This window comes from Corythoichthys intestinalis, chromosome 10 (genome assembly GCF_030265065.1).
Source record: "Corythoichthys intestinalis isolate RoL2023-P3 chromosome 10, ASM3026506v1, whole genome shotgun sequence".
NCBI classification, from domain to species: domain Eukaryota; kingdom Metazoa; phylum Chordata; class Actinopteri; order Syngnathiformes; family Syngnathidae; genus Corythoichthys; species Corythoichthys intestinalis.
Window position 1 is genome coordinate 7922658 of NC_080404.1, and position 26703 is coordinate 7949360.

A 26703-nucleotide genomic window follows, 5' to 3' on the forward strand; every position below is an offset into this window, starting at 1 on the left:
GGGGGAGAAATAAGTAAGTGAACCCTCTCCCCAAGTCAAAGTCCAGACAGAGATGCTGTTGCATGACCTGAAGACTGCGATTCATGCCAGACATCCCCGGCATCTGACTAAACTGCAGTAGATTTTTAGAGAAGAATAGGCAAAGATTAGTCCTGATCGATGTGCCAGGCTAATCTGCAGCTACAGGAAGCGTCTGGTTTGTTATTGCTGCCAAAGGGGGGGGCACAACATACTAAATGTGATGGTTCACTGACTTATTTTTCACCCTTCTGTAATTGTTTGCATACTACCCTTATTAAAGTATGAAAACCTATAAATGTTTGGGTGGTTTTAGTTAAAGCAGACACTATTTTTTCATCTGTGTGATTTTGACAAAGATCAGATCACATTTGATGGCGATTTTATGCAGAAATTTGAGAAATTCCAAAAGGCCCAGATACTTTTTTATACCACTGTATCTTGTGCGCACCAGATTGTATGTGGTGCGCACTAGAAAGTTCCCTTATATACTGCATAGGCGCACATCGTGCACCAGCAGTTTCGGTGTGCTAAAAATGATAATACAGGAATAAATTGAGCTTTACTTCAATCTTGGACTCAATCATAAACATATTATTGCATTACTTGCATATCGTCACCATTACATTGTCTCGGAACAACCAATGATTTTCTGGTGCGCACCAGATTGTTTGAATTTATTTTATTTCTGTCGTTATCCTTTTAGGGGCTCTGTACCAAAATGTGTCTGTGTGACTGAGCAATTTTTAAAAAAGCGGACATAAGTGAGAGCCGCGTGAGAACCTAAAAGGGAGAATGTTGCGTGTGATAGGGTGTAACATTCGAGTGTGTACATTGGGCTAATAAACATTGGTTTGGTGAAGGACCCTCGAAGATGGCATCTACTGTGAAGAGACACGCTTACGAAGCCCATTTCAAACTCAAGACTATCACCTACGCGAAACAGAAAGAAACTGCCACCTATGGTGACTTTTAAGAGGAAGACGCTGCCTAAGACAAATTGAGATGCCTTGTTTGATGGAGACCTAGCCGAGCTTTTTAATTCGGATACAGAAGATGAGGAGGACTTTGATGAATTTGCGGGTTGATTAAGATTGATCTGAGTACTTTGTTAAATTATTTAATAAAGTAGAATTGAACTCAGATTTGCTCCCGCTACCTTTAAAAAAAAAAACAAAAAAAAACGCTAGAGCACAAACAAGCACGCATGCTAGTGTATGTTTTTCATGCGCCCAATAATGCCGTGTGCGTTGTGTGAATGTTAAATTCAATTAAATACAAAAATATCACCCGAAAATGAGCCTGCACCTTTTAATAGGGTTTGCCCAATGGTCCCGAAAATACGGTAATGCCTTGCCTAACTTGATGTATCTCAGTTAAGTCAAATTAGATTTAGAAACAACAAATTTTTGTACCCAGTGTTCTTTAAGACAGGACAGATCTGCCCAGTGTATATCGCGCTTTTTCCACACCAAAACATTCACGCACACGTCTACGGTGACCCGCGCTGTATATGGCAACGCGACAGTTTATAAAAGAGTAAAATATTGTAGAGACTACAGACTGTTATTTATCTGTTCCTCCGCAATGGATGATGGGTGGTTGTGGCAACCACGAATGAGAGAATGGTTGCTGTTGCTATGTCATGTTTCTTGGGGTCGTGCGGTGTATAGGGCACAAGAAGAGCAAGTTTTAATAACAAAAGTTCGCCACAATCTTTACTTACCAAATCGATATGAAGTAGGTATCGGTGTTGAAGAGAGCTCTGGTTATGCTAATGATTGTTCATTCCACCCCAAGCATCAATAAAACATTAAGCAGTGTGTCAAAAGTAAGCCTGTCGCAATATGCAATAATTCCATTTATCGCATAATAAATAAAAATGAAGGCAGTAACTTTTCCGCTGCGATTTATCGCCTCGCGTGCACGTACGTGCGCGCGAGGCAGACGTGCTTTTAAAAGTTCGGCTTCCTTATTACCAACTACGTAAAATGCATCTTCGTTCCGGGTCTGTCAAAAAAATAGCCCCGGAGCCAATCCATTCCCATTATATCCTATTGTTCAACGTATACCAGCCGTGTCAGTGCTCCGGCTTGACTGCGGACCATCTCCGGCGTGCCGGAGCCCGCCGTAGGGTTTAGGCAATTTCCTATTTTTGCTGGAGACGCATTCGTCAAAATGGTGGATCCAGGCCTGGAGTCAACAGCCCAGTGTCTTATTAACGGTTTAAACACCAGCGAACATGGACGAAGAACGTTTCATCATGGAGGTGGAAAGTCACAAAGTGATTTATATGCAGCAGATCATTATTATAAGGACAGCATTAAAAAGGAAGTTGCAAGGTGTCCTATTAACTCATTTGCTCCCAGCCAGTTTTCCTTGGCGCAAGGCCCTTCGCTCCAGGCCATTTTACTGGATTTTGACTGATTTTGCAAGGCCCACAGAAGATTCTATTCTATTGCTATATAAACATGGAACCCACCAAAAGAAAGATGAGACTCTCTTCTTTCAGCAGAAAAAAAAGTTAGTTCATATCTTTTTCCATTCTTTAAAAATCAGCATTAGAAAATAGCTTAGTTTGAGAAATTGAGGTTTTTGTGAAAGCATACATTTCAAACATAACTTTGTCTTTAACACAGCTATGTTTTGCTTTAGTTACATCCCAAACATCTGAATAATGTTTTCCTTTTACAAAATAACAGAAACAACAAGACAAATACAGCTTTTGATAGCAAAGTAACAATTTATTTACACAAAACTAACTGAAAAATGACGCTATTGCGGCCGCGACAGCCGGTTAAACTTTTGTCTCATCGTTGCCTGTCTCAACAAGATGAATTTTTTTTAGTCTCTGCGGGCTCTGCTCGTGAGCAGCACGGGCTCAACAGCATCTAGTGGTCCCGGTCGTTCTGCTCGGTCGTCCAGCGCCTAGCATCCCGGGCATCCTACCGGTTGTTCTGCTCGGCTGTACACCACCTGGCATCCATTCGGTCGTCTTCCACCGGCGCCCCGGCTTGGCCTCTCGTTGCCGTTGAATAGGGTTGCGGGTCTTACGAAATGCGCTACTGTCCTCCAGTGGCCAGTTTTATTGCTTTAAAACGGATTTTCAGCTTTGTGCTTCGGAGCTCAATTGAATTAGAACCCAGAGGTGTCGTTTTTGAAAAAGAAAACAAAACATGAAAGACGTATAATAAGTCTTTGGGACACTGAAACAATTAAAAATAGAACATATTTATACGTTTTGGGGAGCAAATTAGTTAATATATACTGTATTCTCACTGTTATTGTAAATTGGTTTAAAAAACAGAATGGGGGGGTGCAATAATATTGCATATCGCAATAATTTATGAGATAAATTATCGCGCACTAAAATTTTTTATCGCGACAGGCCTATTCAAGAGCCAATGTCTCTTGTGTTTGAATTGCATTATTTGTTGAGCATTTTGAAATAAAGTTTGAGTGTTCACCATTTATTTAGGAGTAGGATCATTACTGTTTGAAAACCCAAAACAATCAAGTGCTACCTTGTCTGCTTCCCAGACATGACTTCACCCCAGTGCTGTAAAAAGGGTGGAGCGCTCCAAATGCTATTTCTCCTAAATGAGAAATTTCTCCTGGAGCGTCCGTTCTTGCACGTACACCTGACATTGAGCCTTTGTGGCAGGATTTCCTCTCTGAGTGAGTGTGTCTTTGTGTATAGGAGGAGGGGGGTCTCATCCTGGAGGGTTTGCTGAACATCCACTGGGGTCTGCACCGGCCAATCCGGCTTCAAATGTACGACGACAACGAAAGACTACGTCTCAACCGGTACGGCAGGCGAGTTCACAGACTCGTTGGCGTTCCCTGTGCTGAAAATATAAAGAGCACGTGCGCATTCATCAGAGCTTAGATCCAATTAACATTTTCTGCTCTAGCATCCCCACCTAGCATTGTCTCGGATAGCAAACAACCGTACTACAACCGTGTTGTCTAAAACTAATGTGCGTTTATACTGTGTATCTAACATGTTTATTGTTTGTTTTCACAGGAATAAAACTGCAAAACAACAATCAACAGAGTCAAACAATAACGCTTTTAGCCGGGAAAATGGACCAGCAGGCGAGTAACACACGTGCGCATTAATCCTAGACACAAATACACACACAAACACCTGATGTTTACAGATTACACGTTCAGGAGCAGATTACAGCTCCACTTCAATCAGCACAATTCCTTAACTCACGTGCCAACCTACAGTAATCTGATCAAGAGAGGCTAATCAATTCAACTCACGTGTAACTAGACTGTCTGCAACTAATCACAGCACTGGTTATGTGAAACTTTCACCTCATGTGCAACTGTAACTTTGTGAGAACATTTATTTTATTACATTTCAGAATTAACCGAAATCCCTTGAAGATTTATGGAACATTACAATCCTGATTACTGGATTTGCAGCAACAAGTTTAGCCATGTGATGTTTTTATTTTGGATTCATTCAATACAATTTAGAGTCTTCAAAGTACCTGTAAAGTGTATTATCTCATGATGTACTTAGAGCAGTGCGTCTCAATTATTTTCTGTGACGCAAGGGAGGATGTAAATGTTTCGCACCCCCACAAATCTCGGCCATCACTGTAAATACTATCATTTGTCTATAAAATTATTATAAGAACACCTCAGCAAAACATTGTGACCTTTTTAATATTAACAGGAAAAAGGTAATACTGTGATCCCTCGTTTTTCGCAAAACCACCCACCCACCCAAAAAAACAAACAAACATTTTTTTTCAATTCAGATCTATCATTGAAAAGAGATACATATACCGTACATTGCTGGCCAAAAGTATTGGCACCCCAGCAATTCTGTCAGATAATGCTCAATTTCTCCCAGAAAATTGTTGCAATTACAAATGCTTTGGTAGTAATATCTTCATTTATTTTGCTTGCAATGAAAAAAACACAAAAGAGATTGAAAAATTTTTTTAAATCATTATCATCTTACACAAAACTCCAAAAATGGGCCGGACAAAAGTATCGGCACCCTCAGCCTAATACTTGGTAGCACAACCTTTAGACCAAATAACTACAAACAACCGCTTCCGGTATCCATCAGTGAGTTTCTTACAATGCTCTACTGGAATTTTACACCATCCTTCTTTGGCCAACTCCTCCAGGTCTCTGAGATTCGAAGGACGCCTTCTTCAAATGCCATTTTCAGCTCTCTCCACAGGTGTTCTATGGGATTCAGGTCCGGACTCATTGCTGGCCACTTAAGAAGTCTCCAGTGCTTTCTCTCAAACCATTTTCTAGTGTGTTTTGGGTTATTGTCGTGCTGGAAGACCCATGGCCTCTGAGGGAGACCCAGCTCTCTCAAACTGGGCTGCAAAATTTGTTGGTAGTCTTCAGACTTCATAATGCCATGCACACGGTCAAGCAGTCCAGTGCCAGAGGTAGCAAAGCAACCACAAAACATCAGGGAAACTCCGCCATGTTTGACTGTGGGGACCGTGTTCATTTCTATGAAGGCCTCGTTTTTTTCCCTGTAAACTTTATGTTGATGCCTTTTCCCAAAAAGCTCTACTTTTGTCTCATCTGACCAGAGAACATTCTTCCAAAACGTTTTTGGCTTTCTCAGGTAAGTTTTGGCAAACTCCAGCCTGGCTTTTTTATGTCTCTGGGTCAGAAGAGGGGTCTTACTGGGTATCCAACCATAGAGTCCCCTTTCATTCAGACATCGACGGATAGTACGGGTTGACACTGTTGTACCCTCGGACTGCGGGACAGCTTGAACTTGTTTGGATGTTAGTCGAGGTTCTTTATCCACCATCCTTACAATCTTTCGTTGAAATCTCTCGTCAATTTTTGTTTTCCAACCACATCTAGGGAGGTCAGCCACAGTGCCATAGGCTTTACACTTAATGATGACACTGAGCACGGTAGACACAGGAACATTTAGGTCTGTGGAGATGGACTTGTAGCCTTGAGATTGCCCACACTTCCTCACAGTTTTGCTTCTCAAGTCCTCAGACAGTTCTTTGGTCTTCTTTGTTTTCTCCATCTCAATGTGGTAGACACAAGGACACAGGACAGAAGTATAGTCAACTTTAATCCATTTTAACTGGCTGCAAGTGTCATTTAGTTATTGCTACTACCTGTTATGTGCCACGGGTAATTAACGGGTGCTATTAATTACACAAATTAGAGAAGCATCCCATGATTTTTCAAAGGGTGCCAATACTTTTGTCCGGCCCATTTTTGCAGTTTTGTGTAAAATGATAATGATTACATATTTTTTCCCATTCTCTTTTGTGTTTTTTTAATTGCAAAATAAATGAAGATATTAATATCAAAGCATTTGTAATTGTAATCATTTACTGGGAGAAATTGAGCATTATCTGACAGAATTGCAGGGGTGCCAATACTTCTGGCCAGCAGTGTATGCACACACGCACTCGGCAATAAAACGCAGCCATGAAAATTACCACCCTCATTTTTATTTACCGGGCGATAAATGGACTTATTGCATATCGCGACAGGCTTAGCAACTTCAATATAATGTCGTTAGTTGTTTAGTTAGTTGGACATACGATCTGCCAGCTTGTGTTCTCCTGTCGTTTTCCAAAATTACAGCTGGGTGACGGCGCTTTAGGTGTTCATTCACGGCCGACGTGCAGCCAAGCTTGGCATTGAAGAGACAGGATAGAACAGTGTACCCTCCTTTGTTTCGTTGAAATAAGACAACGTCTTGGCCACTGAGGTGTGCTTTTTTTGGCTTTGCGCCTCCATCGGCTTGGGACAGGTCATCTGTATGTTTTTTTGTTTTTTAATTGAAAAAAAATCCGCGATGGACTGAGTGCGCCAAGTTTGATGCGCGAAGTAGAGAGAGATCACTGCATAGATCACTTACAATTAGAGATCGACCGATCGGAATTTTTCAGGGCCAATACTGACTATTAGTAGTAAGGGGGGCCAATAACCGATTTTTGGAGCCGGTATTCATTTGCAGTAAAAGTGTAAAAATTGTGTAAAAAAAAATTGAATAATGCAAACACTGATTTTTTTTTTCTGTCCAGAGCTTCTCACCAGTGTTGGTTAATCATACTTTGAAAAAGTAATTAATTACAGTTACAAATGATTTCTCCCAAAAAGTAATTGAGTTAATAACGCAGTTACCTCATTGTAAGAGTAATTAGTTACTCAACAAATAACTGATGTTACTTTTCATGTTCTACACGTTATTACATTATACATTTTATAACTTTCTTTCACATAAAATGTTTTTTCTTAACTGATTGAATCGAACAGAATTTTTTGTTCAAAAAAAAAAAAAAAACCTGAATCACACTTTTGACATTTAAAAGAAAAAATATCACTGATTTAAGCATATACAAACTTTAACTCACCGAACCGTGACCCCCGTACCGAGGTACGTACTGAACCGTGACTTGTGTGTATAGTCGCGTCCCTAATATACAGTGTATAGATATATTTTTCAATATGCAGGTGAGGCTCTTAATCTTCTGCCTCTCATGCCTTTGCTCTAGTTGTTTTGATTAAAAAAAAACATCACACAAGGGTCATGGATACATCATTCAAGAAATGTTTAGTGGAAGTGACTATTTTTGGTAATTAAAAAAATATATATATTACTATATTGTAGCGTCTACAAGTACAACACCAACTTGGTGATGCTAATACACACTCAGCAGGTAAACAGTAGATTTTTTTCAATGAATTGTGCCCACCTGGACGCCACGAACTGTATTTTTAAAAAAGTTGCCCAAGGGTTTGACGCTCGCCACACTAAATGGTAGTGCTAACGAGAACATGAATGCTATGCTAATGCCCGAGCCACCTAGCCAAACATGATCGCGTCTGCAACGGTGTCATTAGAGTGACTAAAAGTGTGCCATGATGTTTTTTGTTTGAATAAAATAACATTTTGGCAAAATGCAAAGGTCTACATTTGAAAATTGAATCTATTTGCACATTGTTCATTGGCCCATTAATGTGTTTGAACTGACGTCTTCTGTAAAGATGAGGTGCTCAAAAACCTAAGTGATCATTCTGTTTGTTACCTTCTCTGGAAGTAGGGTTGTATATTTGTGTTTAACACAAGGTGAAAGTTTTGCAATAATCATTCTTTTATGTTTAAGCTTAGATCAGGTCAAGGTCAGATCAGGTCACATTTGATGGTGATTTTATGCAGAAATGTCAGAAATTCCAAAAGGGTCAGATACTTTTTCATACAATTGTACAAATTGACAAATGGATGGATGGATGCTTACCAGGCCATTTTATAAGTACATTACATGCCATTTTATTTATTTAGAGGGCAGCATGGAGGGCCTACAGGAGGAAGAGGAGTCTCCACAGTTGCTGAGAACCAGAAGTGATGCTTCTTTCATGCATGTCCAGAGGAGGTCAAGGACAAACACCGCCAGAGACCTGCAGCGTTTACGTACACACAGGTTCTCCATTAATGGACACTTCTACAATCACAAGGTACACAGACCTACACACATGCTTGACAAAACACACAGGCACAGGTGCAGAGGGGATGGTCTTTCCTGAAAGGATGTTCCTGTACTTGCACTGTTCATGCTTCACAATATGCGGATTTCTCTAATGAGCCCTATTAGGAGCACTTTATCTGTTCCTTTTTGACAGTAGTTTGTGTGGGTGTGCGTGGGAGTGTCGTCCAACAATTCAGCTGCTGAACCACTGACTTCCTCTCTGGATTATACTTCCCGTACAAAATGTTCAAAGCACTTAAGTGGGGAAATGAACAACACTCCCAAACACGCCTTTACTGTTTCAGTACTGTAACAGATTTGTTTGTGTCACCCTATTGACAGACATCTGTGTTCACGCCGGCCTTTGGTTCTGTCACAAATGTGCGAGTAAACAGTGCCATGACGACGGTACAAGTGCTTAATATGCTGCTACAAAAGTTTAGGGTAAGGCAAACGTGAATGTGTATCCGATTCTTCGCTCTACATCGTTACACACAGTAATTTAAGAGCCAAAATCATCCAACACACAATGGACATAGTGTACAGTACAGTATATGACATGAAAAGAGAAAATATTACTGTAATTTTCGGACTATAAGCCGCTACTTTTTTCCTTATTTGGAGATTTGGGTTAATAGGCAACACCTGCCTCTTACTATGCATTGCAGCGCTACAGATGTAAATAACAAACAAAATACATGTTCTGTGCTAATTATGTATTCAGTTACTGTTCCAGTTTTTTTATTAATTGCTTGTCATGGTATATGAAATACCATGACAAGCAATTAATAAAACAAAACTTTATTTGATAGTAGCGTCATAAGACTGTCATAAGACGGTCATATTTATGACATGACACTATCATGGGCATTGCTGAATGCTTATGACCGATGTCATTAAGTGTCATCCGGCAAATGATGTTACTAACTCCATTTATGTCCAGTTTGTATCTTTTACATCCAATCAAAAGTGAGATAATTTGCCGGACAACAGTAAATGATCTTTTATAAGCATTCATTAATGCTAATAACAGTGTTATATCATAGTTATGATTGTCTAATGACAGTCTTATGGCGCCACTGTCAAATAAAGTGTTCCCAAATAGCATAACTAGCAATTAATGAAAGAACTGGAACAGTAACTGAATAAATAATTAGCACAGAACCTGAATTTTGATTTATTTACATCTGTAGCGCTGCAATGCATGCTAGGAGGCATGATGGACAACAACAGTTTTTACATCAAGTGGCAGAAGAGGCTGACTGTCTCCCCAAAGGAGCAGTGATGGCTAAATGAAGCTTCTTGAAGCAATAAAGCTTTGCAGCCAATTGGTTCAAAGCTTCATGGTGGTTCATTTGGTCTTATGACAGTCGTATGATGCCGCTGTCAAATAAAGCTTTACTAGTTCATATCTTTTGGTGTGAATATCCCAAAATACGGTGAGGACAGCTGCGGTTTATAGTCCAGTGCGGCTTATCTTGGAACAAATGCCGTTTTTGTGTCACATTTGGTGGATGGCGGCTGATAGTCAGGTGCGCCTTATAGTGCGAACATTACGGTAACTCTACTTCGTATATCTGTGCATGACTATATTATGCCTGGGGATGTCCCGATCGCAGATTTTTGCAACCAATTCCAAATCCGAGTCACCTGATTTTGAGAATCTGCTGATACAGAATCACGATTCGATACCGAAAAAAAAATTCCAAACCTGTTACTGTCCCGCCGTGCCGCCTTCAGAATGCGAATTATTTTTAAACCAGAATATTGTAGAAAAATGCTTGTCTATATCAAATGCTTCGTTGAGTGAGTCCAATGAAATCCACTCACGCTGCTGAGAACAGCCTCTCACTTACACAATGAGTTGCCACACCACACTTATGACTGGGCTTATGCTTTTGATCGTAGCACTGCTAAGCTTCTCTGGCAAGATCAAAGCTACAAACCTGTCAATCATCGTTAACTTTAAGTACCAAACGCAAGCTGCACTGGACAGTTTGGCTGCACTACTTAGCAGGAGGGAGGGTGTGGCGCTGTACGAGCGTGAAGGAGAAAAATATAGATACATATTTTTAAGTAAAAACTTGATCCTTTTCACCCATTCCGATCCTCGATCCACCCATTCCGAAAAATGGTGCGATCGGCCCGATTTCCGATCACGTGATCGGATCACGATATCCCTAATTATGACTATATATACTGTACTGTATACACTGTTGGCCAAAAGTATTGGCACCCCTACAATTCTGTCAGCTCAATTTCTCACAGAAAATGATTGCTATTACAAATGCTTTGGTAGTAATTGCAATGAAAAAACCAAGAGAATGAGGGAAAAAAATTAATTATTATTATTTTACACAAAAGTCCAAAAATGGGCCAGGCAAAAGTATTGGCACCCTCAGCCTAATACTTGGTAGCACATCTTTTAGACAAAAGAACTGCGAACAATCGCTTCCGATATCCATCACTGATTTTCTTACAATGCTCGGCTGGAATTTTCGACCATTCCTCTTTGGCCAACTGCTTCTGGTCTCGAAATTTGAAGGGGGCCTTCTCCAAACTGCCATTTTCAGATCTCTCCACAGGTGTTCTTTGGGATTCAGGCCTGGACTCATTGCTGGCCACTTTAGAAGTCTCCAGTACTTTCTCTCAAACCATTTTCTAGTGTTTATTGAAGTGTGTTTTGGGTCATTGTCCAGGTGGAAGACCCATGACCTTTGAGGGAGATCCAGCTTTCTCACATTGGGCTCTACATTATGCTGCAAAATTTGTTGGTAGTCTTCAGACTTCATAATGCCATGCACACGGTCAAGCAGTCCAGTGCCAGAGGAAGCAAAGCAACCGCAAAACATCATGGAACCTCCACTATGTTTGACTGTGGGGACCGTGTTCTTTTCTTTGAAGGCCTCTTTTTTTTCCCTGAAAACTCTACGTTGATGCCTTTTCCCAAAAAGCTCTACTTTTGTCTCATCTGACCAGAGAACATTCTTCCAAAACGTTTTTGGCTTTCTTAGGTAAGTTTTGGCAAACTCCGGACTGGCTTTTTTATGTATCTGGGTCAGAAGTGGGGTCTTCCTGTGTATCCTACCATAGAGTCCCTATTCATTCAGACGCCGACGGATAGTATGGGTTGACACTGTTGTACCCTCAGACTGCAGGACAGTTTGAACTTGTTTGGATGTTAGTCAAGGTTCTTTATCAACATCCACACAATCTTTCATTGAAATGTCGTCAATTTTTCTTTTCCGTCCACATCTAGGGAGGGTAGCCACAGTGCCATTGGCTTTACACTTATTGATGACACTGCGTACGGTAGACACAGGAACATTCATGTCTTTGAAGATGGACTTGTAGCTTTGAGATTGCCCATGCTTCCTCACAATTTTGCTTTTCAAGTCCTCAGACAGTTCTTTGGTCTTATTTCTTTTCTCCATGCTCAATGTGGTACACACAAGGACACAGGACAGAGGTTGAGTCAACTTTAATCCATTTTAACTGCCTGCAAGTGTGATTTAGTTATTACCGTTACCTGTTATTGTCATTGTCATTGTCATCATCATCAGTATCATTGACAGTTACAGAGTGTGGGATAGTTTGGCCAAGAAAGAGAAACATTGACACAGAATATGGAATAATTTGCCCGAAAAGACGATGACAGACAAAGGAAGACGGGCAAAAAGCATATGCTTATCGATACGCCTCCCCCAACAGCCTGGGACGCACAGTCTAGCATGTTAGTGTTGCATAGTCCATTTTTTTACTCATATATCTTTCCAAAAGTCATTGATTGCCATTGCACTTCGCAATATTGTCAATTTGAGTAGGTTCATTGGATAGGTTGATTTCCAAGTTGGTGTAGGGAGGGATGGCCGGGGGTATCATGGAGGCCCACGTCTGCTGTATCCACTCTGGAAGATTAGTCATCATCCTCCCTTGCCCGGTTCCCGCGAGCGAGCCTTTCATGATCCCGGATCTCCGTGATGATTTTCGTGACCATTTGAGCGGTGGCATCACTTAACGCTGCTTGTTCCTTCGTCACATGTGACAATTTGTCGCCGTTGTTACGAGCAATCTCCATTGCCTCGTTGAGTTGACGCTTCATTCTCATCGAGAATTGGTGTACCCAGAGGGCACCAAGAAGCAGCAGGAAGGCGAGCGCCATCAGAGAGGTCCTCGACGTCCTCAACGAGAGACATTAAGCATATGGGCCTCCATTTTCCCCAGGCATCCTCTACATATCCAGACGTAAAGGTGTTGACCGGACATGGCCGTTGGTTTGATGTAGGTCTCATTGTAGAAAATATTTTGTCCAATGAGCTAAGTGTCCAGTCAAGGAGCTCCATCTCACAGCAGGTTAAACACAGCGCGCGTTGCAATAGCAGATCAGTGATCTAATTTTGCTGGAGGGCATATCCTCAGAGCATGCAATGTTATGTCTTAGTCTCTGTCCCTGACATTTAATCATCCTTTGTTTGCCTTTTTGTTGTGGGAACAATTTGTTGCGGATGTGTGTGTGCAGTGCAGCTATGTCTCATTTTGGTCCATGTAACGATTTAGTATAGTTTCTTTGTACATCTTTTTGAAGTAACTCAATGATTTTTTTACTCGTAAGCGCTGCATCACATGTATTCATTCCATAGGCGAGCCCCAATGTTTGTAATCGAGAAAGATTTTAATGTTGTCCTAGTTGCCTGATAGGAAAACAATCTGATTCCTCTTAGGTCGTAGTTTGATTCCCTTAATTGGAATAGAGCTTGTAGGTTAGGCGGGAGACTGTTTGTGTGGGCCTTGTACATCATTTGAGCAGTTTTGAAGTTAATCAAGTCATAAAATTTTAATTACTTGGACTTGATGTAGAGTTCATTTGTGTGCGCTCTGAACGGTGCTTTATGAATAATCCTAGTTGCCTTTTTTTGAAGGATAAAAAGTGGATAAAGTTGTGTTGTGTATGTGTGCCCCCAGATTTCCAAACAGTAGCTGAGGTGCGGCAAGACAAGTGCGCTGTAAAGGGTTTGGAGAGCCCTCTTATCTAGCATATTTTGTGCTCTAAAGAGAATGGAGATGCTCCTAGCAAGCTTGTTGCGCAGCCGCACCACATGGGCCTTCCAAGTTAGTCGGTGATCTAGGACAATACCTAAGACTTTGTGCTGCTGTACTCTTTGTATCATTACATTATTTATTTGTATGTTTCAGTGCTCGTTAAGGCCTTTTCTGCCAAATAGCATGTATTTAGTTTTTTCGAGATTTAGGGATAATTGATTTGCGTCGAACCCTTCTTGCAATTTTGCTAGTTCTGCGTTTATTCTCTTAGAGAGACTTTTCAAGTCCTTTCCTGAACAAAAGATGTTGGTGTCGTCCGCAAAAAGTACCATTTTTAGTAGTTCAGATGCTTTGTATAAGTCATTTATGTATAGGATGAATAGTTTTGGTCCCAGGACGGAGCCTTGGGGCATGCCGCATGTGACTTGTCGTCTAGTTGATTTGCACCCATCAAATGTTACATATTGCGATCGGTTATCCAGGTAGCTACGTACCCACTTTAGAACGACGCCTCGAATTCCAAGTCTCTCTAGTTTGTCCAGTAGGATAACGTGGTTAACAGTATCAAAGGCTTTTTTTAGGTCCAGGAAAATCCCCACTGAGTATTTTTTTGGGTCAATAGCATCTGCGATGATTTCTACAGACTCTGCTAGGGCCTGCGCAGTGGAGTGGTTTTTTCTAAACCCGTATTGGCTATCATGTAATTAATGATGTTTTGTTATGAATTTGTCCAGTCTGTTGTTGAAGAGTTTTTCGCGCATTTTAGATAGTTGAGGCAGGATAGTGATGGGTCTATATTTGTTGAACTCATGTGAGTTCCCGCCTCTGAAGATTGGGACAACTTTCGCAATTTTCATTTCATCAGGAAAGACTCCTGTCTCAAAAGATCTATTGAAAATATGAGTTATGTGCCACAGGTAAGTAACAGGTGCTGTTAATTACACAAATTAGAGAAGCATCGCATGATTTTTCAAAGGGTGCCAATACTTTTGCCCGGCCAATTTTTGGAGTTTTGTGTAAAATGATAATGATTTAATTTTTTATAAATATAAAAAAATTAGGGCTGTCAAACGATTAAAATTTTTAATCGAGTTAATTACAGCTTAAAAATTAATTAATCGTAATTAATCGCAATTAATACCATCTATAAAATATGCCATATTTTTCTGTAAATTATATATATATTCTGTAAAATAAATTGTTGGAATGGAAAGATAAGACACAAGATGGATATATACATTCAACATACGGTACAAAAGGACTGTAGTGGGCATTTCACTCTACTGTCATTTAAATCTGTCTATGCTGTCCTCACTCCGAAGCGTCTACTTTTTCCAAAGCTAGACAGCTAGTGAACGACGCCTTAATAATTAGACTGCTCCTTTTTCATCTGATTTATTAATAAAATGGCCTCAAACCATTGTCCTCTTTAGACCATCGTAAAACTACAAAAAAAAAAGTACACAAGCATTGCATTAGCAACAACGTTAGCTTAGCACGCTATACAGGTTCACTAAACATAAACAAAACGCGTCTCATACAAAAAATATAACATTTCGCTTACTAACATGATATGTACATTCTTTACAGCAACCATACTTACGGACAAATCTTGTCCAAGGATCATATAAGCACAACATTATCAGCCCGAGGCGTCGTGCAGCCATAATGAACCGGAAAGAAAACAATAAACCATGTCGCAAAGCGACCACAAGAGTTCGCTGTTGGACAGCACAAAAAGTCTTGCTGTAAAACTCACCAAAAGGCAGAATACTTTCTGAGCGGGACGTGCGTTAATTGCGTCAAATATTTTAATGTGATTAATTTAAAAAAATAATTACCGCACGTTAACGTGATAATTTTGACAGCCCTAAAAAATATATATATATAAATATAAATAAATGAATAAATTACTACTAAATGAATATATTACTACCAAAGCATTTGTAATTGAAATCATTTTCTGGGAGAAATTGAGCATTATCAGAATTGCAGGGGTGCCAATACTTTTGGCCAGCAGTGTATATACATTGAATAATATACCGTACATATACATTTTATTTTTTTATACAACATTAAACTCATTGATTCAATGACGTCAGCAACTGTTATTCCTTGTAAAGCTTGTTTGGAATGCGAAGGCTCTGTTAAAGTGTTGAATGACAATAAGAGTCATCACATTTATATATTTTTCAATATTTGTGTCTTTTAAGGTGGAAAATAAATCAGAAGAGTTTGTTCTTTACATGGTCCACGAGTCTGGCGGTAGGTTATCACTTTCACTTAAGTGAATAGTAGTTTCACAATTTCTAAATGATTACAGTTATTGTTGTGCTCGTCATTGGATGCAGAGCGGACCCAATTGAGGGAAAGTGAATACCCGCTGGTGACCCGTGTGCTTCACGGACCTTGTGAGATGATCTCCAAAATCTTCATCATGGAAGCTGATCTTGGAGAGGAAGTCACCTATGATGTGAGTCTCTTTTTTATCACATTCTCCACAGGTCACCTCTAAAATGAACTTGGACACACAATTGATTAAATATAATTAGTTACATTTAACACACTGAGGAATGATATCCATCTTCGGTACTCGTCTGACAATAGATGGCCCTGTTGTGACTGTACTAAGGGGTAAGCAGATTCTCGCCAAGTGAATGTTCAAGTTGATGTTTGATTAAAAACAAGTAATCAGGACAATAAATTCGGATAAAACGAGCTGTGAGCCTTTTGCGCCGGTTTTAACGTGAGAACACAGTTGAACTATTCAAGAGTAAAGCAGCTTTCAATTTTGAGAAGCAGAAAACCTCTTTGTTTCTCATCGGCATCACTCCAAGTCCCAAGTCACATCCTGTGTACAGTACATGCAGCACAATTCTTGCTGATGACATTAACTGAAGGCAGCAAGACCCACATACAAGCAGGAAGTGACAAATCAAGGGTAAAAATTCAGAACCGGGTCGTGTGCTCTCGAGCAGGGGTTCTCTAAAGCAATTTCAACTGACGCGTTGTTATTTGTAAAGTCTACACATCCACGTTCGAATGCCAGATGCAGTATACAGCATTTGTTTTTAGACCAATTGCCGCCATTTTTGAGTCCCTGAGTATTGATGTATTATATTCTGTGTTTTCAAAATGGTATACATGCCATAAACCTCTTAAAGTTGTAATTAAATGCTACAACAAGTATACGACTTATGTCCTACTTTTGGACCTAATTGTATCATAGTCAGTAGAGCTGAAACGAATACTCGAGCAACTCGAGTTTAAAAACTGATCCGAGTAATTTTATTCACCTCGAGGAATCGTTTAATTTTGCCAGCTCCAAGCATCATGTTTTGCCCGGACTACTTTCAATGCAGGACAATGCGCTGATGTCACGTGCGTAGAGGAAGAAGCAATAAAAAAAATAAATAAAAAACCTTTCTGCAGCCGACAGCCGCTACAAACTACGCCGACGTTGCTAAAAACTAGCCCGCATGATGCTACAGTGGTAGCAGGTAGCATCTGATGCGTCTCATAGAGATCACATGTATGTTGAACTAGATGCGAAATTACCAGAATCCAGGAGAAAACAAAACAGATGTGACTTTTCTTTTAAAGGCTGCAGTATAACTTGCTCGTTTCATCATGATGAATTAATGTTTCTTCCATGGATTGATACGGTAAAATAAAAGTGAGAATTTAAGCCAGAAATGGGAAAGAGCGCATCGCTGTAGACTAGAATAATGTAAAATAGGAACTATTGCTATTTGGGTTTGAGTTTCCCGAGGGACAGATATAGTTGACGGACACAGGAAGTCTGTGTTGTGTTACGTTTGGTATGGTCCGAGTTGCGGAGCTGCAATAAATGTTGACTCAAATGAGTTCAAGAAACTAAATTCTGTGCTTTATGAAGAGTTAAAAAAGCAGAATTTAACACAGACGAAATCATTCGACCGATCGGAGTGAAGTATTACCGAAACAAAATGGTGACGTCACGTACCATAATAGTCGGCAACGGATCGCCGCATACGTTTCTTCAACACAACATGGTCATGTCAATAAAAATAAAAAAAATCGTTTTTATATATATTTAATATATCTATATTTCTCTCTCCATCCCTGTACCCGTGTATAATGCGCACCATGATTTTACAAGTTGATTTTGGGGGAAAAAAGGTGCGCGTGATATTCGGGAAATTACGGTACCTTGAATCCTCGAACAAATCACTCCTGAGACAATCCTTCCTGTTTGTATGCGGTACAGCTTTCATACATTTTAATTAAATTACTAAACTAAATCAGGTGTTGGATCACTGCATTTGTTGACTCTGCGACCGACTGCGAATAACTGAAGCGGACTGTGGGGCGGCCCACAACTTATAGGCGCCCCGTCAATCATTATGAAGTCTATGCTGCACGATTATCAACAACACACAAATGAATTGCACAGTGCAATAAACACAAAGGTGGGGAAGGGCGCTGATGCGCGCATTCAACCCGGAAGTGCGCTGTATACACACGCGGTCAATTTGGCCACAAGACGTGGCGGCAACTAAGCGTTTTACACATTAAATTGGACTTACAACTAGGAGTGTGACAAAATATTCAAATGGTGATGTATCGTGATACTTTGTATCCCAAAAGGTAATCGATATGCTCCCGTCAAGAATCGAGATATCATTTTAAAAAGGTGTCAATTAAAACAAAAAAAAAAGGCTGCCATTGACGGTGCTCGACGCCCGATCCATATAGACTGGGAACGTTCGTTCATTCAAAACAAGAGCATTCACAGTCATTCGGTCCGATTTTCGGGGCATTTATAGGTCACTTGCTTTTCATTTAAGGGCATTTAGAAGTCATTTCCTGTGAGTTCGATTCACTGCCTATTCATTTGGGTGATTCCCAGGTCACTTCCTGTTCTGTAATGCAAAATAAACAGCAAGTGACCCATAAAATACCCCAAAATCAACAGGAAGTAACTGAAAATCAACAGGTAAATGACCTTAAATGGCCCCAAATTACTCATTGCCTGGCATTGTGTTATGGCAAGGTAGGCAAAGTTGATTTGGACCAAAATGCGAGCCGGAAACAGATGAAGTGTGAAGTGGTATTTATTGTACAAGGACAAAGTGTTGAGCGGCTGGTGGGTTGAATGATCAATGGCTGTGGCTGTGGCTGCAAGGGCTTTGATGGGTGGGTGTCCTGATGGCAAAAAACAGAATTAGTTAAAAGTTCAAAGACAAGAGTCACAAACTACAAACTTAGTTGGCCGATGTACCAATGGTGACTGGCAGAATCATCTGGCACCTGCTTGCTGTCCAGGCCGATCCTTATGAGCAGTGTTGATTGATGATGAGCTGCAGGTGCGCTCTCGGTGAGCCAAGATTGGAGTGATTTCAGACATCAAAAACAGGAAGTGTTATACCAATAAAAGCCAGCAGAGGGGAGTGAGGGCAAGGACCACCACACATTGGCTGCCACTGACAGCCATAGACGTTCAATCCTTTTGAAGTGGGAGGGCGCTGCCACCCTCCCAGTTCAAATGGATTGGACGTCTACCAGTGATAAACTCATTCCAATTCACAGCGGAAGCTTGTTTTTCTGTTTATTAGTTGTTTGTAGAATATCCTAGAATGATTTCCTGTTGTATCGCTATATCGTCGGATCATCATAATTGGATTTGCTGTTTGCCTTGCTGTATGATCGCTGTTGACGTGAATAAATTGTCAACTTGAATTTCGAAGCCTTCTTTTAGCTTTCAAAATGGAGTCAGTACAAGGGGTTAAGAATAAGGTGAACGCGTGGAGTTTGGCCTTTTGGCTGGGTTGTTGGGATTTCGCCGGCCCGGGTCGTTGGAGCTGCGCCAGCGCGGGTCCGGCAGTTCGGCTGGCGTGATTCTGGCAATCTGGCTAAAAGGTCAGATTCCTTCACTTTCTAACATTTTCTATTCAAAATGCTCTTCGTACATGACAACAATTTTCTTCATCAGAATACTGGTTTGGAAAAATGAATGCGTTTGATTACTTTATTTCAGTAATGAGTAATCTGATTACAGTTACTTAGTAAAAGTTAAAGGTAGTGCGTAAGTGGCAACGCTTATAGTAGATTTGATGTCATCTGCACTACACATTTAGTGCTCAGTGGTATTCATACTTACATGTTTTTCTCTCACTAGGTTGCCCAATACATCAAGTTTGAGATTCCAGTTTTGGACAGCTTTGTGGAGAAGTTAAAAGAGGAGGAGGAGCGGGAGATAAACAAACTGACAAAAAAGTACGTGAAGAATGCTTGGAAAAAATGCAAAGCCCTTCTAACTGAACATGTCCAATTGGTTAGGTGTAGCCAATGTGCGTGTCTCCTGCACAGATTATGAAATCAAAACAAAACTGCAAAGACATTAATGGGGGCAGTGTTACTTAAAAGAGACTGGTGTGGTCATATGAATGACATTCTTACTGTATACACATCGCCTGGCAGTAATGCAAATGATGTGCTTTCTTTCCCCTACGCAGGTACATCGCACTGAGGTCAATGATTGTGCATCAGTTGGAAAGGAAAACACACTCCTGTGACCCAATATAAGTGCCCGTGTGTGTCTGTGCGTGTGACTTTCCTCTATTTTTATAACACATTTTTCACACTTCCAATTTGTACATGCATTTTTGTACTGTAATGTGATTGTAATGTTTTCTATGACTTTCATGTTCTGTAATAAATCAACCGAATAGTCTTAGGGTTGCTGCACTATTCTCCAAAAATGTAAAAAAAAAAAAAAATTTCCTGTTCTGCCATAGGAGCGATGATTGCATTAGCATTGTCCTTCTGAGGGACCCTTTCTGCCAACTAGTTCCCATGCACCGTGCTTGTGTGTGAGGGGGCATAACACAATGGGTATCCTGAGAGAGGACAGGCATTCCCTGTTTCCCACACTTTGGCAAGGAGTAAGGATTGTTGACTATTGTCATTTTTGCAGGACCTGCCTTGACCCTCAGTCAGACCGCTATTATTATTCGTTGATTAATGTAATAACTAATTCATGATATCTTGTCCGACATGCGTGTCCCTTCGACCGGGACTTCACAAGAAATAGACGCGAGACACATTTAGCACAAAAAGTTGTTGTATTGCCAACGGCCATGTTGTGGAATGCATTCCCACAGACCGGAAATGAAAACTAAATCAAATTGAACGATTTGTGCGAAATCAATGTGAAAATCTTTAAACATATCTGACCCATAGACTTCATATTTATATTGACGGGACACATTCCACTGACACTGCGCCACGCCTTTAAGTAGGGGGCTGTCCCAGCTTCAGTTATTCACAGTCGGTCGCAGTTATTCAATACATGCAGCGATCCAACGCCGGATTTAGGTTGAAAAAGTATGAAAGCTCAAGGCTGTACCGCATATAAACAGAAAAGGTTGTCTCAGGAGTGATTTGTTCGAGGATTCAAGGTAATTATTATATTTCTCGTACTATGCATGCATTTTGAGACGTGAAAAAAATCAATGGGAGAAATTAACCGCTATGACATTGGCGTCATAATTTGCAATATTTGCGTAAAATAAATTGAACTGAATTGAATTGAACTAACTGCCCGGTTCTTTGGTCTTTAAACAAAAAAACACGACAGTTTTACATCCATATCTATAAAGAATTCAGGGATTTGCGCACGTATTCACAATAATTTTCAACGTAAAAAGCTCTTTGTGGTTATAAGGTGGCACCACAGTGGCTTAAAGACTAGCAGCACATTCGACATTTACGTAAAATAAATGCTAACTGCCCGTTTTTTTTTTGTTTTTTTTTTTGCTTCTAACCCAGAATCGAGATTGTTTCACACTCATGTCTACAAAGAATACAGGGATTTACACATTTATTCCCGAGAATTTTCAACGTAAAAAGCACTTTGTGTTTCCACTCGGTCAGCTTTGATGGAGATAGGCCCCCTATTAATTGGCCCTGCACCCCGTGTCCTGTCAATATATTATGAAGTCTGTGTCTGACCTTAAAGGAGAAACTTAATTCACAAAAGTGGAGCCTTAAATGTTCCTTCACTTCCCCTTGAAAGAAAAATAAATGAAAAAAGCTAGCTGTGTGCTTGGACATGAATGAATTTTTTTTTTTTAGTGTCTGAGTTGTGCACTGTGTTATAAATTGAATGTTTTAAAGGCAACAGGACCCCAGTGTGACCCCCAAAGGTCAAGGGAAAACAATATTAACTAGGCCTGCAAGCAGGACTGAACGGGCCCTCACACTTTGGCGCTTCCCTTCCAGGAGGAGCCGGTCTCGTAAAAAAGGCAGTTTTCTGTTCCCAGCAGGGGGCGCCAGGCATAATAATAATATTTCAATGCAGTCCTGTTCAGGCTGGGATACCTCACATACATGCCAGATATGAAGGAGATTGAACATTTTGTGAGGGAGCTATAAGTCATTTTCTGAATTTGGTGTTTTGCCCAAAAAATGGCCGAATTTGGCAACCCGCCCAGTTCAGGCCCGGGAATGAAAACTCACCATTTGAGAACCTAAGATCTCATATGTCTCATGAACATTCTCACCAATTCTGAGGAGGATCCAACTAACTCCCTAAGCATCAAGGTCTCAAATGTGCACCATGTTAATCGATAAAAATTTTACATTCAATCCAAAATTCCCGATTTCCTGTTGGGTATGGAATATGGGTGCAAGAGTTTTTGGAGCAGTTTTGCACAACGTATTGACTCCCCAAATGTCATCGCTCTACCTTGAAAAAACCTAAATGAATTTTTTTAAAATTCAAGGGGGCACCTGAGCCATTCTGTTACATTTTTTCGCAACGTTGCAAAATTATTGAAATCTACGCGAAGTCTCACGTAGTTTTCGAGAATGTTTAGGCCTCCAAATTGGCCGTTTTCATTTGCTGAGGAAAAGAAATAATAATAATCATAATCCTTTGCATTACAAAAGGGCTCTCGCACACTTAGTGCTCGGGCCCTAATTAACTTTTAGATGTGACGGTTACCTGAGAGCAAAAGTATATTGAATAATAGTTAAAGAAGAGTCTCACAGACCTGTAGTTGCAATTTGTTCCGAGTATATTGATTCCAGAGATAAAGCAATGACAAGTACAGAATTCTGGTTGATAGTTCCCTATTCTGAGCAATTACACATAGTGGAAGTATCCGTAAAAGTCCTACAGCCAGTGTGCTCCCTATGTACTCCAAAGGTGTGCATAAATTAGCATCTAATTACATGATGAGGTGAGGTGATACCATGATGAGGCCAAGGGCGTAGGTTTGCATTGGGACGGTAAGGACATACTGTAACACTAGCAACTTTTCAGGATGCTCATATTGTCCCCACCAACTTTTAAGCAACCTTATTTGCATTATATAATGTCTTCTGTATGTATAGGTAATTTAGATTGTCTTCCCATGAATGTTCTAAGGATAGAGTTGTGCCTACCATTATTAAGTGAATTTGACTTACCCCTTTTTACTTGCTGAATGTGCCAGTCCATTTTTTTCCCCTTCAAACGCACGTTTGATTGGCTTATGATTTGACTCCGCGCCCACACACACACACACAGCCCCAACAGAAATACATCATGTCGACAACATACCACCTCCTCCGCCCCCTTCGAAGAGGAGGGATATCAGACGTTTTTTCGACCACCACCAACAGCAGCAGCCACTGTAAGTATTGTAAAAAGTCAATGTTGTGGAGGTGGGTAACATGCCACAATTTTTTTCCACCGAAAGTCCGACCTGCATCAGAGCATAGACTTCATAATTGAATTGTATTGTATTGGTCACCTCCGTCAGACACTGCGCAATGCCCTCAGTCCGCTTCAGTTATTCGCAGTCGGTCGCAGTTCCTCAACAGATGCAGCGATCCAACGCCGGATTTAGGTTGAAAAAGTATGAAAGTTGTACCGCATACAAACAGGAAGGATTGTCCCAGGAGTGATTTGTTCAAGGATTCAAGGTAATTATTATATGTATGTAACGCTTGACAGGTCTTCTTTATGTAGGATGCTGTCATCTTTTCCCAAGATCTAACAATGGACCTCTCCAAGGCTGCCACAGAAGTTTGTGGCTTCTTACAGGCACTGTCCTCCACAGTTGCCCATACGCTATAATCCAGGGGATTGAGATCTGGACTCTGGGTGGCCACATATCACCTTGTTAATCAACTTTTTGGTCCCCACAGATCGGGCACTTCCAGACCCAGGTTTTCGTGAGGCTGTTCCAGTATCTTTCAGCTTCTTTTTAACTTTGTAGACTGCACATCTGGATATTCTCAGATTTGCTGCAATCTCAGTAGGTGTCAGACCGGCACGCAGCAATTCAGGTACAGCTAAAGTTTTCTTCATTTTCAGCAGAAGCACAGAAATTGTAGAGACGAGAGATTACCAGCTGCATTGAGTGACCTTAATGAATCACTTAAGCATGACAACCTATTTAGATATGTTTCAATGGCTTTTAAACAAGCAGTCAACTGAGTGTAAACTTTTTTTTGGGTCACCCTGTATATAAAAAAATCAATGGGAGAAATTAACTGCTATGGTCTAACATCATTTTTCGACATATTTATATAAAATAAATGCAAACTGCCCGTTTTATTGCTCTTTTAAAGAATTCTCTTTCTAAAGAAAACAGACTGTTTTACATTCACATCTATAAAGAATTCAGGGATTTAAGCATTTATTCACAAGAATTTTCACTGGAATAGCTCTGTTTACATATGGCGGCCGCCACATTTGCCACGTTTACATGGAGCCAAATATTCCAATTACAATCGGAATATTTGTTCAAACCGAATAAATGTGTTCCATATAAACACCTCATTCGGAATGAACAGGCCCAAACCGAATGGAATTTCATTCCGATTCACAGGGGTGGAATATTCCTTTTCCCAAACCGATTAGAAGTAAAATTATATCATGTAAACAGGGAAGCGGAATGGTGCCTGGTTGCGTTCTTCCTGCACATGCTCCGAACTGACGTGGTGACGTCACTTGGTGACGTAGGTAACGTCACTTGCAACATGGCTTCCAAGCACACGCACAGCGCACCCACACAACTTTTTAAATGAACGGCGTGTCATTCTGAAGTTTTGTTTCCACTCGAAAAGTTAAAACAGCAGCTGATCTGACGATCGATCTCCATGTTTTGCAATGTGACGCTTTGTTTTGATTAATCTGCGCATGTCAGACGGCAGTTGTCAAACGTCCTTTCGGAATAAAGGCAGACACATGTAAACGCTGGATCGGAATAGATGAAGTGACATGTAAACAGCTGATGTGAAATTTCCATTCGGAATGATTTGAATCTGTATGAATAAAAGTCAGCATGTAAACGTGGCTAATGACTAACAGACTAGCAGCGTACTTTGACATGTTTATGGCGGAAAACACAGACAAGACTGAGAAAGCAGTTTCTGCTCTTGCACTCCTCTTTAAAATAAACGGTTGTATTTTAAGCCAAAAGAACTGTTGTGTTTGATAGAACAATATGTCTACATGCTCCCATAGCAGATTCATAGCGCATTAAGCCCCCAAACTATTTTAATTTGTCCGTTTTACCCTGGAAACCCCCGTTTACAGACGTCACGCAAGCGCTTTTGCTTCAACCCAGCCATAAAACGAAGGTAGTTAATTATATTTATTATTCAAAATGTATGTCATTTTTAGCTTAGAATCAATAATTGATGTCTAATATTTCGTTTAAAAAATAAATGAATACAATTTTTTACTTGCATAGTTTAAACTTTTAAACAACTTATGTCACAATGAAAAAAATGGTGCCTGTAAAAAAGTCACGGATATGTACCTCATAACAATCGCTTGATTGTTTTTTTTTTTTTTTCTGTCACATTTTCTCCGATATGTTAGATGATAAATAATCGATCCAAACGAAGAAAAATTGAACAAAAAATGTGTAAAAGAGTAAATATATGAAAATCTCGACCACTCCTTGATGTCTGCGATTTCTGCATTGCGACCCTCGTTATATTACCATGTTCCACCCATAATATCCGCCAAAAATCCGGCTGTGGCCATACACAGCTATGTCTTGACACTCAGTGATACATGCTACATGGAGTTTTAGGATCGAAAAGAGTTAAGTACGCAATGATATCTCGTTAAAATCCTGGCGTCTTTAATTATGCTCTTGCGTGCTCTCACCTCCAGTTAGGGTTTTGCTGGTTAAAAAAAATGTTTTTTTTTTAAATGCCCTCCTGTTCAAAATTTTTCTTCCCCCAGAAAATTTTTATTTTTAAGCTTTCCAATGATGTATCTATCACACATGCATATTGGACAATTTTGAAATTTAGCCAAATTGGGGGCTCAGAGCGGAACTTCAAGTCACCTGAGTGTTTTCCGCCGTATGCAAAATAAATACTAACTGCACAGGTTTTTTTTGCTTTTAACGAAGAATCGAGACTGTTTTACATCCACATCTATAAAGAATTCAAGGATTTAGGCATTTATTCGCAAGAATTTTCAACGAAAAAAGCTCTTTGTCTGTGATTCAACTCGGTCAGCTTTGACGGCCACGCCAACAATTAAGGCCCCCTATTAATCGGCCCCCGCCGCATATCCAGTCAATATGATTATGAAGTCTATGATCAGAGTGAGCATAATATTAAACTGTGTGGATTTGCTAACCTGCAAAACTCGAGTAGGAAGCTGCTTAAGGAGAAGTGTCCTCCCGTATGTGTTTTCTACATGGGAAAATCTGAAGAGTTGAATTTTTTGGTGTAACTTATTTTGAGTTGTCCGTTGTTGGTTTGGGTGTTCTTTTAACACTAGCAGTTTTAAGATCGCTCTTGGCGAAGTGTCAGTTAAGTGAGTTGAACACAGACACCCCTGGCAGAGTTAAATGTACTTCTAGCAGAGTTAATCTGCCACACCCAGTTAAGTGCACGTGACAGAAAACAAAGCAGGTGCAAAAACTTGTAGGTGAAGTGACACCACGACTGTAAGTTGTGTTATCTGTAAATAGGTGGGGTGGTTCAGTTGCATGTCCGCTAGCTGTCACACCTCTTGTTTTGTTTACATTCTCCGAAGCCGGGGAAGGGAAATGACAAAATCCTGACATAAAATATCGTTCGGGAGGTGTGACAGTAAAGGTGAAGTCGACAGTTTTGACCATTATGGAGTAATTTTGCCTTG

The 26703-nt window shown here is 40.3% G+C and overlaps 1 protein-coding gene across 1 annotated transcript in view; it reads left to right on the forward strand.

The window, feature by feature from the left end:
• Window positions 1-26703, forward strand: part of LOC130923149 (ras association domain-containing protein 4-like) — an 80456-nt gene extending 53753 nt beyond the window's left edge. The window contains exons 4-11 of the mRNA XM_057848649.1: window positions 3719-3825; window positions 4046-4116; window positions 8333-8505; window positions 8859-8960; window positions 15770-15821; window positions 15908-16029; window positions 19717-19814; window positions 20054-26703. Coding sequence (XP_057704632.1) covers window positions 3719-3825; window positions 4046-4116; window positions 8333-8505; window positions 8859-8960; window positions 15770-15821; window positions 15908-16029; window positions 19717-19814; window positions 20054-20123 — 795 coding nt within the window. The 3' untranslated portion in view covers window positions 20124-26703. The remainder of the gene's footprint in view (window positions 1-3718; window positions 3826-4045; window positions 4117-8332; window positions 8506-8858; window positions 8961-15769; window positions 15822-15907; window positions 16030-19716; window positions 19815-20053) is intronic.